We start from the raw sequence: 14,699 nt of genomic DNA, 5'->3' as shown, positions 1-14,699 counted from the left end.
TTCTTCCATTGACACCCTGCAGGGGCACGAGGTGTAGCATGGCGCGGGTGTACGTGTAGCCGCCCGCTGCCGCCTAGTCGACGATCGTGTTGGCCCTGGCCAGTATGAGTCGGGCCACGGGTCGATGACGGCTCGGGGTCTGCAGGACGTGCCTTGCGGATGCGCCGTCGCCGGCCGGGAGCAGAGGAGTATCGGGAGGAGGACGGCGAGGGTGAGCAGCCAAGGGCGGCGCATGGAGGCAGCGGAGGAGACGGCCATAATAGTTTTAGGCATATGTTTTTTCAAGGGCGGCACACGGTTCGAGTTGGGGGTTTTCTGTTCGGAAACGGGTTCTAGTCGGACCGGGTCCAACGCAAACCTTTCCGGTCCGGTCCGGTCGTTTCCGTTTCTAACCCGATACGATACGAATACGATAGACGCGACCTGGTTGCCCACGCGGAGCTTCCCTTCTACTGTAACCCCCGCGGCCCCGCCGCCCTTCCCCTGGCCCTGCTCTGTCCGGTTCAGTTTCTACTCCACTCACGCCGCGGCCGCGCCTCCTCGACTCTTCCCCGAGAATCCAGAGACGGGAGGGGGAGGCGAGCGAGAGGGGGAGGCAGAGCGCAGCATCTTCGAAGTCGAACGCCGAGGACGTCTAGCTCACATCCAGGTAAAATCACCCGTTCCCCATTGCCCCCGCCCCTTTTTTTTGCCGTGTATTTCCAGCGCCTTTTAGTTTTAGGGTTCCTCGATTGATTGAGCGTGCGATTGGTTCCTGGAGCGACACCTCCGCCCGTGCGCTCGCGCTTCGGGCGCCGTCGCGGGGTTCGGCGCGCTGCGGGTTTCGGGGCACCTTGCGTGTAGTGTGCTGTTCTGCTACTCAGCACTGACCAGTGCTGATTTGTGCCAGATGCGATTTAGGGTTCGCGAGTGGGGAGTGCCATAACTAGGGTTCGATTTTGCTTGACTGCTCGTTGTGTATGCTAACAGGGTCCGTCTTTCGTGCTTTGCCAGGACAATGCCTCGCAAGGTTGTCTCCGGGCCCGACTACGACGACGACTACGCTGATTATGAGGATTATGAGGATTACTATGATGATGATTATGATGAGACTGGACATGCCGATGTTAAGCCCCCTGTGAATGAGAAAGGTAAGTGGCCGTGTGTGCAAGCTTCTGTTTGCGTATCGGTTTGACTACATCGGTTATAAGTAGGAAGTAGTTTTAGTTGGTTTGTAGATTTGTAGTTGCAATATCATATCAGATCAAACTCCGCAATTGCAGCATTTTAAGTTGTCTGGCGGCTACTGTTGTACATTTGTAATGTTCATGTTACACGTTGGTTTTCCGTTATGCTTGCTACCGCATTTATAGTCTCGGTATGACCAACATAATTCCACATACTTTATATAAAGCTCCCCAACACCATTGTTAAACAAATCGGGATGGCGACAAAGCTTATCATTAATTAATGATTCCCTGCTCTCACATTGATTTCTGCTGCCTGTTTAGCCCATCTATTAATGTTAAATGCATGTGCACGTGTCTGTTTGCACCGCGGATGCACATGTGAAATAATGTCTTATTACCTTTGAAGTGTCCATCTTCTTCTGGAAGGCATTGTTGTCTATATGATTTTTTTGACTAAGTCAAATAGTTTCGTCCATCCAGTCTAGCAGTCAAAACTTACTCACAAAATACGCAAATTAAAATGTTGTTAAAACTCGTAATTTAGCAGGTTGTCGGTTGGAATTAGCCATTTTTTCTTGCTGGTTATTTGTTGAATATTGGGGTGTATCCATCATACAATTTCAATTATTCTAAGCTTCTAATATAGTTCTTATGGCCATACACCTTTGGATGCTTTTGCACCTTAGTGGAATATGTAGTTTCTTTAGGCATTACTCTGTTAGTCTCTTGATTAGTTTTAAGTGCCTGTAGTTTGTCTCCTTGGTCTCATATTATGTTGCCACTCTCTTGTATAGAATCATCGAAGAAGTCTTCAAATACAGTGCCTGTGCTTTGGAAGTGCTCCATGTGCACATTCGATAATCATGAAACTATGGTATACTGTGAGATGTGTGGGGTTTTCCGGGAATCTTTCGTCAAATCTGGCAAGGATGTTTCGATCAAAGGTATTTGAGTCTCACACATGTCTGAACAATTCTGATTATTGGCATATACACAAGGATTGTAATGTAATCTTATATGCTCTTGTTGCAACTAGCAGAATCTGTCAATGGAATATCAAACAATTCTGGGACATCTGCTCTGTCAAACTCTGATTCTACCAAGATGCCAGTGAAGACTTCTATTACAAACTTTGACGGTGATTCTGAGAGAAAGTATGCTAGCACATCTCATGATAAAGGTATTATTGGTAAATATTGAAATTGGTTTCGTGAATTTATGTTTATGTTTAACTAAGAGCCCTGCTCTTTTGTTCCTTCAAGTTTGTCCTTCATCATGAACCCAATAAATATGAAAAGAGGAAAGAAAGGAAAAATGCTAATTCGACATCTCACAGTATAACCAATCTGCTTATGTTATGTGTTGAAAACATGGCTTTGATCTATTATTCTCTATATGCACCGATATTTTAGTATTCTGGTTCGCTTGTGAACTCTTTACTTCCTTTGCAGTTCAGTATAAGCACAGTCCCTTTCAATAAGTTTCTTTGGTAATATGTTTAGCAGCATTGGACCATCTATAAATAAAACTAGCAAAAGAGCCCGTGCGTTGCAACGGGAGAGAAAACATAACACACACTCTTAACCCAACAACAACCATCACTCAAGACCACAATAAGTCCATCTCCTTTATTTTTGCGAGGCATCATATTTGTGTTGCCGCTTATCCTCCTTCTCACCCTCGCCGGCGATGGCCTCGGTGTTCACACAAAACAAAAAAAAACATGTTTGAATATGTTTAATCCTAAGGCGTCTCTCTCCTCCCCCTCCCTCTCTCTCTCGCTTTCTCTCACTCTCGCGATGAGAAATCTGTTGTTTTCCCCTGCGACATTTTTCAGAGGTATGCATGTTGATGTTTTCTTTTCCCTATATTGTTATAGTGAGGTATTTATTTGCAATCCGGGTCGCCGCCGGTACGAAAGGAAAACCGATCTTACGCTATAAATTATAAGTTTGCTCCCAAAACGATATTTTAAAAATATTTAACAGGTAAAATTAACATCATATTTAGATTCCACATATTTTTCTAATAAAATTTCATATATAATATGTTAAAATCGAAGTTACGGTTTAAAAGATACGGATAATTTAGAAAATCATTTATTTGACTTAAATATATTTCAAAATAATATTTAAAAATACTTAACATGTGAAAATAATCTCATATTCATATTCTACATATTTTTCTAATCAAATTTCATATATAACATGTTCAAATCAGAGTTACGGTTTAAAAGATATGGATGATTTAAAAAAATATTGTTTGACTTAAATATGATCCACGGATGAATTACCTAAAACATCAGGGGGATTTTCGAAAAATGTAAAATAACGGTTCGGATGTGACTTAAATCCGGACTGTGGGTTGATTTCAACAAAACACAGGGACTTTTGTGTAAAATATGAAAAAAAACGATTCGTTTTAACTTAAAATAGGACTGCGGGTTGAATTCTCTGAAATAGAGGGACTTTTCTGAAAAATGCCACGACGGACGAAAGAAACCCAATTTGCTTATTATTAGGTAAAGATTGGATGCGAAGCACTGTCACAGCATATGCATATTAAAAGTGGTTCAATGGTTGGACTTGTTGGAAGTCAATAACTTTGTTGACATCCCTTCTGAATCAAGTTAGTTCTATTGTTAAGGGTGAATTGATGAACTAAGGTTGCAGTGCTGTACATACTATTACCTATTGTGAACTCTGTCCTTTCTTTGCTGTTAGAGTTATTTTTTGCATTCCTTAATTATTAATTATTTGTGTCTCAACAGTCAATTCCACACAGTTGGCGTCTGTTGGTAGCTCATCAAGCACTGGAAAAAAGAAACAACCGGTAATCTCTGACAATAATGTGCCTATCGAGAGGACACCTCAATTGATTGCTGATCATTTTCAGCTAAAGGAGGACCAGGGTAGTATTAGGGCTAGCAGTTCTGCTCAGAATAAGGGTTCCATGGAGACACTTTCTTCTGACATAAGCCAGCTAAGTATCGAAAGGAATAATGTCAATGTTGCACAGCCTTTACCTGAAGAGTATAAGCCTGAGGGGTGGATGCTAGCTGATCAGGAGTCCGGGGTGCTGAGCCAACTAAACCTTGCAATAGTATGTCACTACTCATCTTTTGCTGTGACTTTTAAATATGGAACCTACTCTTTTTACATTTCCTCTTCTAAAAGAGATTTTGCTTTGTCTAAGATGTACTTGTCTCTAAACAATTTTGATAGGTGGGTCATGTTGATTCTGGCAAGTCAACACTCTCTGGGAGATTGCTACACCTATTAGGGAAGATGTCGAAAAGAGATATGCACAAAAATGAGAAGGAGGCTAAGGAAAAAGTAAGTTGCTACTGCCTTTGTGTCAGTCCCCCAATTCATTTTGGCGCACAAATCTGACTGTTTGTGTGCTGCCATTTGTTTGTCCAGGGAAAGGGGTCATTTGCTTATGCATGGGCCATGGATGAGAGTACTGAAGAAAGAGCAAGAGGTGTCACAATGACAGTGGCTGTCGCCTATTTGGAGACCAAGAAATACCGTGTAGTTTTGCTTGACTCTCCTGGCCACAAAGATTTCGTGCCAAATTTGATATCTGGTGCAACACAGGCTGATGCAGCTATTCTTGTGGTTGATGCATCAACTGGTTCTTTTGAATCTGGTATGGATGGGGAAGGAGGGAAAAGTGTTGGGCAGACAAAGGAGCATGCTCAGCTTATTAGAAGCTTTGGTGTTGAGCAACTTATTGTTGCAGTCAACAAGATGGATGCTATTGGGTACTCAAAAGATAGGTTGGAGTTCATCAAGGTACGACTTGGTAGTTTTCTGCGGTCATGCAACTTCCGGGATTCAGCTGTTACCTGGATTCCTCTTAGTGCTGTAGAGAACCAGAATTTGATTAAATCTCCTTCAGATGCTCGTTTTACCTCCTGGTAAGCTCTGTTTCATGTGAACTTTGTTTCTTTTTGATTTACCACTTTAGGGTGAATTTCTCCAGTGCAGCGGATGTTGTAGCCTCTCTCTAGTTAAATGTTTGGTTTTATGTGCCAACTTTGAGAGTGTTGATCTGTGGACATATCTAATCTTGGCAAACTTTTGCTGTTTTTCTCACAATTTGAATCTTGAATGGATATATCCTTTCAGGTATCAAGGGTCGTGTCTCTTGGATGCTATAGATTCCTTGCAGCTTCCTTCTCGGGATGTTTCAAAGCCCCTCATTCTTCCTATATGTGATGTTATCAAATCTCAGTCGACAGGACAACTGGCAGCTTTTGGAAAATTAGAAACTGGTGCTATTCGAAATGGTTCAAAGGTAGATTCCTCACAAACTTCTCTCTTCAGAAGCTACCATTATTCCTGTATTGCATTGAGACCGGTTGCTATAATGAGAGTAGATTAATTCAATTCTATTTAGAGCATGATCTTGCTAGTGACATGCCAATCTTTCAGCAATAGCATGATGTGAGAATTTGTCATGGCAAAATTATGTTCCATTCTTCTTTGCTTGATAACTTAGTTGAATGATTTAGTGCTACAATGATCTTGACAATATTTCCCAGGCAATAGGTTTATGACTGAACTGAAACTAGAGCAGGATGCCTATGTTTCCAATACAGAAATCCTTACCAGAACAGAGCAATAGGGCCAACTATTGATCTTACTTTCCCTTGATAGATAGTTTGGATTGGATAAACAATTCTTTTTGGAGACATGCATGTGCAATTATATTTCTCCTTATTGCTTGGATCTTTACCTTGTGCAGGTCTTGGTTTTACCTTGTGAGGAAGTGGCGACAGTGAAAACCATTGAACGAGACTCTAGTTCATGCAGCATAGCGAGAGCTGGTGACAATGTAGCAGTTATTTTACAGGGAATTGATGGTAGTCGAATAATACCTGGCGGGGTTCTTTGTCACCCTGGTTTCCCGGTGCCTGTAGCCAACTACTTGGAGCTTAAGATTCGAGTGTTGGACATCACCATCCCAATTCTCATTGGTTATCAGGTAAAGACAAGTCATATAACCAAAGCCATGTTTAGCTTCTCCAGTGTAATCATATCAATTTTGTTGACCTAGGTGGAGTTTCACATACATCATGTGAAGGAAGCTGCAAGAGTAACGAAAATCGTGGCGTTGCTTGACAAGACAGGCAAGCCAAGTAAAACAGCACCGCGGTTTCTTAAATCAAAGCAGAATGCTGTTGTGCAGGTACTCGACGAGTACTAGTCCTTGTGAACAGCTAGCTTTTGTGAAGTTATATACCTTGTGAATGTTGTGAAAACTGTTTGCATTCTTGTAACATTGTTGCCTTTTGTCAGGTTACGCTAGATCAAGCGGTCTGTGTCGAGGAATTCTCGAAATGCCGAGCTCTTGGAAGGGCATTCTTAAGGTCGTCTGGGAGCACGATCGCTGTCGGTATAGTGACTAAGATAATGAGGCAGGATCAGCACTAGAAGACCCCTGTCGTCCAAAACCTGGACCGAGTTGCTGCATTTTGCAAGATCAGTACCTAGCAATTGACTCGCTAGTCGCTACCAATTGGTACTGTAATACCGGCGCTGGCAAGTTTTGTTCTCTGTTTGCTTGTCGCCATTGCTGTTGTGCATTAGTGATGAGTTATGCCTTGTAAAAATGTTCACATCTGTGAATGACTTGTATACCTTGAATGCTGAGTTAGTTTTAATTAAGCTGGGGAATGCGTAACTTTTTTTTTGGGGCAGAAGTTAGCCTGTTACATTTCTGAATGGGTGATGTGGCAATTAACCTGTGCTGTTAGAAGAAAGGGTGAATCAGTCATATATATGCCCTCGTTCACCTCTCTGGCAAAGTCCTACCTAAATTTCACAAACCTCCACACGTACCCTCGTTCACCTTTAGCTAATTTTTCACAAACCTCTAAGCTAAAATCAAACTTTCATCTTTGCCAGCGCGGGCTTATTCAACCAACATGGACCCGGAGTCCAGAGATTGAGATTTGTCGAGGGAGCTCGGTGGCGTCTAGGCAGGGGAGGTAGTATGCTCCAGCCAACTCCGGGAAATCGCTCCAGAGAGGTGATCGGGAGGCGATCTTCTGCCTTCTCTCGGCGCCATGGGTCCTTGTCCTCTCCGTGTATCGCTCTAGCAGGCGGGGACCCCGACAGTTTCTTTTCAGTAGGAAGATAGGATAGGCAAAAAAAATAAAAATGGTCAGAGAGGTGCTACATCAATGGTGAAGACGGCCGCGTCGGAATAATCTACTTCTGCTCTTCTTTCATCTCGATGGAGTTCTAATGGGTGGCACCGAGGAGCAGGTGGCTTGGTTTTCTTGCTCGTCTCCAGATCTGGTGAGATTTGTGTCTGATGGTCGACGCACGACACTCTCCCGGGTGGCATTGGCGTCGACTGTTGCGGTTGTGTTTGGTGTCTTGCATTAGGGTGCGTGGATGGCGGCAAACAACGACGTTCCTCTTCTTCGACCACGTTGGATGAAGTTGACGGTGCTAAGATCTAGCGGACATGAGGAAGAACCCTGGCCGACGTGCCAAAAAGCCTCGGTTTTGCCGCTTGCAGCGATTCGGTTCATCGGCCCGAAAAGCATCCTTATATGCGAAGGTGTTCCTCTAGATATGGGTATGATGGCAAATCCCCTCTTTTTCAGTGTTGCCTCTGTGACTGTTGAAGATGATGGCGGACAACCTTTCAGCGTGGCTCAAGATTCTGCCAGAGTGAAATTCTAGTATACTTCTTGTGCGGTCTTTGATGCAATATTGCAAGATATATATCTATGTCTCTTATAGTGACATTGTGTGTACTCTTTATAACCCGGTTTTCTAATGAAATATATGTGGTATGCATGCAAAGTTGCAAACACAGTTTCTATGGAATGGACGTGGAAAAGTACACTTCTATATATGCTGTTGTATGATCACAAATCGTTAGTTTTGTCGGAACAAATAGCCAAGAAACCCCCAATTACAAAATAAATAAAAAAGAATATGAAGAGCTTGAGAGCGAGAGAGGAAGGAAAGAAAAGAAGACTTCTCCGACGAGCTTTGTCACGAACACATAACGTGGCAGCGTAAGCCAATGGCGGCCCGTGTTGCATCCGCTCTCACGACCCGATCTTATCGAGGCTGTCGGCGACGGTCTTCATCTTGGGCCGGAGCTCCGGGTCGGCCTCGGTGCACGCCAGCGCGACGTGGAACGCGGCGACAATCTCCTTCTTGGGCAGCGTCGGCGCCTCCCGCAGCAGCGCCGGGTCCACCATCTCCGCCACCGGCCGCGCGTCCTCGAACCCGCGCCGCACCCACCGCACCACCTCCGGCACCGCCTCGTGCTCCGCGCTCCCGGACCGGTCCGTCGTCGTCGTGGACTGTCCCGAGAAGGACGCGGACGTCGACGGCGACGCGTGGTCCGCCAGGCCCCGCCCCGTCAGCAGCTCCAGCAGGATCACCCCGAAGGAGAACACGTCCCACTTCTGCGTCGGCCGCGCCCCCGGCGCGCGCGCCTCGGGCGCCCGGTAGCCGCTCGCGTGCGCCGGCGCCGGCGGCTTCGTGTAGGGGATGGCGCCGCCGAGGAGGCTGCCGCCGGAGGACGGCAGCGCGCCGTCGGGGCCGCAGCCGGCGATGGCGAGCAGGCGGACGAGGCCGAAGTCGGCGACGCGGGGGGTGAAGTCGGCGTCCAGGAGGATGTTGGACGGCTTGACCTCGGCGTGGACGAACCGCCGGGTGCTGCTGCACTCGTGGAGGTACGCCAGGCCGCGCGCCGCGCCCTTGGCGATCTTCAGCCGCGCCGACCACGACAGCACAGGTTCACCGCTGCGACCTGCACCGTCGACGCGGTAATTAAAAGTTAGCATGCATGTGTATATTGGTAACCAGAATTGATGGCATTGATTCTGAGTAAGAAACAAAAATGCTACAGACAGAATTAATGGCCATTTAATTAGGAGAGTGGCGTGTCCACATCACCAGAGCAAGTACAAAACTATGCCTTTACCAGTTTCACCGGGCAGGCGGTGCAAGGTGGGCGAGGCACGACGGCTGCGATACGAGCGCAATGCCGTGGTCAGCAATGAATGTCGCAGCGGCTTCCGCAACCACCGTGACCCCGCCGCCGCCGGTCTGGCCGGTCTCGGAGGCCATGCGTACAAGGTCACCGTCCGCTACTTAGTGTTGTTTAAGTTAGTTTGGTTTAGGTTAATTTTGAGTAATATATATCAAACTAGTTAAATTTCATCAAATTTGCATGTACTATGTCAAACTAGTCCAAATTTTAAGTTTGAACTATTTGAATTAAGATAATTTTTTCCGGAACTATAGCCTTAGAGGGTCGGTTGTCCACGCAGAAACACCGTACATTTCGGACGACACGTCTGCAGACAGTTGAGGGCGTCCGTCTGTGGTTGGCCCCTGAGATGCTGGTGCTTCCCACGGGCAGGAGCAGCCATGGCACTGTCCACGGACACTGCATATGAGGGACTTGTGCAGTGAGCATTAATTGCCCACGTTGTGCCTGATTTGTCATTCACTTGACAATGGTACTAATTGTTGCTGCCTGCCTTCACATGGCCTCTGACAACACACAAACCAACCGTTGCTGCCTGCACGCACCACTTATTATGGCGTCCTCACAAAGTTGTCAAGCTTTTGTCCTATCAAGGCACGAAAGCCACATAGAAAGGCAGCATCAACAGCAGCCTCAGCAGTCAGCACTACACTCATCGTCGATCACCCGGTAATCAAAAGCGCTCGTTGATCATGCTCATGCATGCGCGTCGCCGAGGAAGGCGTGCCCCCGCGGTCTCAATTATCACCTCTGCTTTTGGCTCGAGTGTCGCGTGGAAAACTTTCCGGGGTTAGATTAGCCCCAGAAGATCATTCTGTTAGGCCGTGACAGTGACAAAGGTTCCAGGCCTAAAAAGGTCTCCTTTTGCCCTTCCAGCAGGAATCAGGATGCTGTAAAGGCATTCTTTTGCTCTTTCCCTCTTTGGTTTGTCAGTATTGTGCAAGTGCACGTATGGGGGATACCTTAAAGTATGGAAGTATGACTTGATCCTGTGAGGTATTGGACTGTAAAGTGTGCTGTACACCATAAACAACACGTAGTTTTTGGCGCAGTATATTCAGTCAGTGGCCGGCCCCAGCTCATGGCGCGACCCTTAGCTCTTAAGCTACGCTAGCAACTCCCTCAGTTTTCAAGCAGAAAGCAACAGCTCGCTGCTGTCATTGGCCCTGTTTGGATACCCTAACACAGTTAGAGTTATTTTCTAACCCACTCTAACCCAAGTAAGCACCTCTTCACCGGAATAGTTGGGTTAGATGGAACTAACCCACTCTAACCCTTCATGTTCAGATACTTTTAGGTTATTTGAGCCCCCAACTAACTCTAACCCCATGATCCAAACAGGGCCATTGGAGAGCATGAGGCAGAAATGTTTTTTTTTTGCATGTCACTGGAACCATCCATCCATCCGGTCGACAGCGGATGCCCGGCATGGATGGCAGAGTGTGGTCCATCTCCGTCCGGGGGGACAGGTCGGTGCGGTGTTTGGAAGCTTTCGCTCTCGCCGCTTGTCTTGCAGTGGATCGAATCGCCTGACCGGTCCGTCGTCCGTTAGGAAACTGTTGATGGGATGATGCCTCGGTTGCACGGCAGGCAGGTGGTTCGTTTGCCACCGAGAGCCGATCCCGGCCGGGGATTTTTTACCAACCATGCGTACACTTGTTTCTATCCTATATATGTTGGTCTAGTCAAGTTTTGAGACATTTGATCCAAATCCAACCGGTTATAGTTTGACTTTAGTGGCGTTCCTGTTATTTTTTGACTTTGGAAAAGAGTGGGAAAACACGTGTGAATTATGTGTAATACTGACTCTTGTAAAGAAATATAAGAGCATTTGGACCACTAAAATAGTGATCTGAACGCTCTTATATTTTTGTACGGAGCGAGTAACATATTAAGTGCTTGTTTGATTCTGTCTAACATAGCGGTAGAGTGGGTCTTTTTTTCCCGAGGATAGGCCACAAAGCTTCAAACACCGTCCTAAAGAAGAAATCGAGCTCGCACGCCAATGTTAATTGGTCTAACAAGACGTCAGACCAGACCAGGGGCTATAACCCTCAAATAAAACCAACACCTTCAAGAAGGTGACTACATGGGGATTTTGACACTGTCGCGTTGTCACCCCGGAGCTATGTCTGCCACCATAATCGCCATCCATCTCTATATCGCAATGCTCACATAGAATTAGGCAGGCCAAAGGAGAAATCACGAGAAGGGAAGACACCACCGCGTTGCTTCCGACCATTGCCGCACCTCCTTCTTGCCGATGGTTGCGTTTGTGCCACTAAGATGCAATGCTCAATCCGGCCCATGACAGAGCCAAAGTTGGCTTTGGCAGGGCTTGTCCGCAACAATGGGGGAGAGGAGCATGAGGCCTTGCCCAACCTCACCACGAGACCGATCCGATGTCCGGTGCACCGGACCGGACCCGCATGATTCGACATGAATCGCCGCCGCGAGCTGCACCAACCCACGCCTGCCCCCTCCTCATCGATCGACACACCGGGGTATGTCGGATCCGCATGTCCCAGCCACCACGCCATGCGAGCGCCACTGCCGACGTCAGAGTTCCCCTAGAGACGTCCGAGAGGGGCCACACGCCGAGGTGCGACGCGATTACGCTTGATCCATGCTCCGGCCACACGCCAAATCCATGCCCGAGGTGCTAGTGGACCATGTGCAAACATCGATTCGACCTTCCACGCGTAGACATCGTTAGCTGCATGCGAAGGAAAATGCCCTGCCGCAGCTGCTGCCGCACGAGCTTTGCCCGGCGACGATGAGTAGGGAGGCGGAAGAGGAGGGTAAGGAGTGGCGGATGGGTGGGTAGGAGACGTCGAAATTTATGATGTGTCATGGATTAAATAAGGAGGAACCATACCCTAACTGTATGTTTCTTGTTTGGCAAAAGTTATGACCCTTCCCGTGCACTGAAATTCTTGCCACATGTCATCATTGGTTGTATTATTAGTGATATATAAAAGATCTTATATTTTTACAGAGGGAATATACCACATTTCAAAGCTGTTGTCGTGCATTTAATACGTACTCAAGCAACATAAAAATAAAAGGAGTACTTTAACACACACTCTATTAAGATGATTTACTATTCTACCCGAGTTTGGCTTCAAGTTATACTACCAGGAGCAGTAAAAAGTCTCGTTCAAAGCGAAAGAGCAGTAAGCGAGTTGACCGGTGTTTGTTAAAAAAAAAAGAGTTGACCGGTGTTACTTTTACTTACCACGCAGCGCGGTGGCGAGGTTGCCGTTGCCGACGAAGTCGGTGACGACGAGCTTCTCGTCCGGTGACCAGTAGTAAGCGCGCAGCCGCACCACGTTGGGGTGCCGCACCCGCCCCATCGCCCGCGCCTCCGCCCTGAACTCCTTGCACCTCTCGGCGCCACCACCGCCGCCGCCCAGCCGCCGAACGGCCACCGGCGTCGAGCCATTGCCCACCACCACCTTGTACACGATCCCCTTCCCTCCCTTCCCCAGCACATACGCAGATGACCGGAGCAGCTCGTCCAGCTCCATCCGGAATCCCCGGTCGATCGCTACAAGCTCCCCGTCGGCGCCGCTGCACTTGCCGTCTCCTCCTTCCTCGTCGTCCGACGAGCCATCCGAGCCGTCCGCCCAGCCTCTGCCGCGGCGGCCCCAAATGCAGCCGCACAGCCCCTTGTTCCGATCATCATCGTCGTCGTCTTCAGCGATTGCACGCCCACGGCCGCCGCGGCCTTCCCTCCGGTCCTTGACTTTCCAGTATATGTACACCAAGATGATGCCGACGAGGGCGACACCGGCGGCGTCGGCGACGGAGATGAGCGCTATCAGGCTTGATTTAATTGGCTGATGCTGGCTGTCGTTAGAGGCGGAGGCTGTTGATGAACTGGTGTTCTGTGGCGGCGGAGATTGCGTCGGCGGTGGGACGGCTCGGCAGGCAACTTGGAGCGGGAAGCCGCAGAGAGCGGGGTTGTTGAGGAACGCGGTGGGGCCCTGGCTGGCGAGGGAGCCCGTCTGCGGGATGGCGCCGGAGAGGTTGTTGAAGCGGAGGTCGAGGGTGACGGTCGCCGGGAGGCGGCCGAGCTCCGGCGGCACGATGCCGGAGAACTGGTTGTGCGAGAGGTTGAGCGTGCCGGAGATCTTGGGGAGCTGGCCGAGGTCCGGCGGGATGGAGCCGTTGAAAGCATTGGAGGAGAGGTCGAGCTGCTGCAGGCTGGACAACTCCGGCCAAACACCGGCGGGCACCTCCCCAGAGAAGGTGTTTCTGGAGACGATAAGACGCTGCAAGCTCCGGCAATTCCGGAGGTCGAGCGGCAGCTCGCCGGAGAGCGAGTTCCTGGACACGTCGAGGTTCTGCAGCCTCGGGAGGTCGCAGAGCGCCATCGGGAGCTTGCCGGTGAGCGCGTTGTTGTAGAGGAAGATGGAGTGGAGCGAGGATGCGTTGGAGAGAGCGGCCGGGATGCCGCCCGTGAGGCGGTTGTCGTGGAGGTTGAGCCGGCGGAGGAAGAGCAGCGAGCCGAGCTCCGAGGGGATGTAGCCGGCCACGTTCTTCCCGGCGACGGCCAGGCCGACTACGCGCGGCTGCGACGAGATGTTGGCGCAGGTGACGCCAGGCCACCGGCACGGGTCGGCGTCCGACTCGGACCACTTCGCGAGGACCGAGGCCGGGTCGTCGGTCACGGCCGCCTTGAAGGCCAGCAGCGCGAGGCCGTCGTCGGTGAGCGCCACGGCCGCCGGCGGCGGCAATGCGAGGAGCAGCAGCAGGAGGAGAATCGTGGTCGGGACTGTCCTCATGAGCAAAACAAACTCTTCTATTGTTTGTGTCAGCGTGTGTCTCTGGCTAACACTGACTGTCAGTGGCTACAGAGAGGTGCGGCAGCAGAGGTTAGAGGTTATAGAAACCGACAGATCTGCGGCAGCACTGCAGTTGGAATTGAGTGGACACCTTGGATTTCGAAGGCGTGCATGCGAGCGAGCTAGTGTTGATGGAATTCTTCTCCTTTTCGTTGGCATGCTATGCTAGTGAGGAAGTGGTTATGTGTGGAAAGATGGTTAGTGGTGGCTGTCTTCATTAGAGTGGGTAGGGCCCCAGATGTGGTAATGGAGCTCGTTGTAGCTAGAGAGAGACGTGCAGGGGAGGGGAGTACAAGGGAAGCAAAGTTGTGTGTATGTGCGGTTCGTGGCTAGACTGTAGAGTGCGATGAAGGACGTTGCGGTGAGCCAAAGACTGGAGGACGGCCAGGTAATCATTCCTGTGGGTATGGACTTTAGGTGGCCTGGTTGGTGAGGTGAGTGAGTGAGTCAGCTCTGTTCGTGCACTTGCCGTTTGCCATATGCATCTCACAATATATAGAACCAATAATATCTGCTTATGTTAGGGCATCTCGAACACTGACCTTCAAACCGCCCGCAACCGTCTCGATTGCACGGTCCGGACGTGTTTTGCCATCCAAGGCGGAGCTGTATCAATTCGCTCGGCGGTCCGAATGTCCTTTTTCTC

General features: G+C 48.9%; 2 protein-coding genes across 3 annotated transcripts; one reads left to right on the top strand and one right to left on the bottom strand.

The window, feature by feature from the left end:
• Positions 1-469: 469 nt before the first annotated feature.
• Positions 470-6,869, top strand: LOC119365536 (elongation factor 1-alpha-like). 2 transcript variants are annotated; one of them, XM_037631176.1, is made up of 11 exons: positions 470-649; positions 970-1,130; positions 1,964-2,113; positions 2,209-2,349; positions 3,940-4,271; positions 4,394-4,504; positions 4,592-5,091; positions 5,303-5,471; positions 5,922-6,161; positions 6,234-6,365; positions 6,476-6,869. In XM_037631176.1, exons 2-11 carry the CDS (start codon positions 998-1,000, stop codon positions 6,608-6,610), a joined length of 2,043 nt encoding a protein of 680 aa, XP_037487073.1. In that variant the 5' UTR covers positions 470-649; positions 970-997; the 3' UTR covers positions 6,611-6,869. The 2 variants fall into 2 exon arrangements, with proteins under 2 accessions (XP_037487073.1, XP_037487072.1); XM_037631175.1 differs by having other exon boundaries at positions 471-649; positions 994-1,130.
• A 1,140-nt stretch (positions 6,870-8,009) lies between these two features.
• Positions 8,010-14,408, bottom strand: LOC119365535 (receptor protein kinase-like protein ZAR1). The gene is made up of 2 exons (XM_037631174.1): positions 12,442-14,408; positions 8,010-8,960 (listed from the first exon to the last, which is right to left on the bottom strand). Exons 1-2 carry the CDS (start codon positions 13,991-13,993, stop codon positions 8,248-8,250), a joined length of 2,265 nt encoding a protein of 754 aa, XP_037487071.1. The 5' UTR covers positions 13,994-14,408; the 3' UTR covers positions 8,010-8,247.
• Between the last annotated feature and the right edge of the window lie 291 nt (positions 14,409-14,699).

This window comes from Triticum dicoccoides, chromosome 2B (assembly GCF_002162155.2).
Source record: "Triticum dicoccoides isolate Atlit2015 ecotype Zavitan chromosome 2B, WEW_v2.0, whole genome shotgun sequence".
In the NCBI taxonomy this organism is placed as follows: domain Eukaryota; kingdom Viridiplantae; phylum Streptophyta; class Magnoliopsida; order Poales; family Poaceae; genus Triticum; species Triticum dicoccoides.
The sequence above is the reverse complement of the archived record's forward strand: the minus strand, read 5'-3'. Positions and strand labels throughout refer to the sequence as shown.

Bases quoted from the DNA above. Each gene is read 5' to 3' on its own strand.
- LOC119365536 (XM_037631176.1), top strand. From the start codon at position 998: ATGCCTCGCAAGGTTGTCTCCGGGCCCGACTACGACGACGACTACGCT. The intron at 1,131-1,963 runs GTAAGTGGCCGT...TCTCTTGTATAG, and splicing joins GCCCCCTGTGAATGAGAAAG to AATCATCGAAGAAGTCTTCA. The intron at 5,472-5,921 runs GTAGATTCCTCA...TACCTTGTGCAG, and splicing joins CTATTCGAAATGGTTCAAAG to GTCTTGGTTTTACCTTGTGA.
- LOC119365535 (XM_037631174.1), bottom strand. From the start codon at position 13,993: ATGAGGACAGTCCCGACCACGATTCTCCTCCTGCTGCTGCTCCTCGCA. The intron at 8,961-12,441 runs GTAAGTAAAAGT...TCGACGGTGCAG, and splicing joins CCTCGCCACCGCGCTGCGTG to GTCGCAGCGGTGAACCTGTG.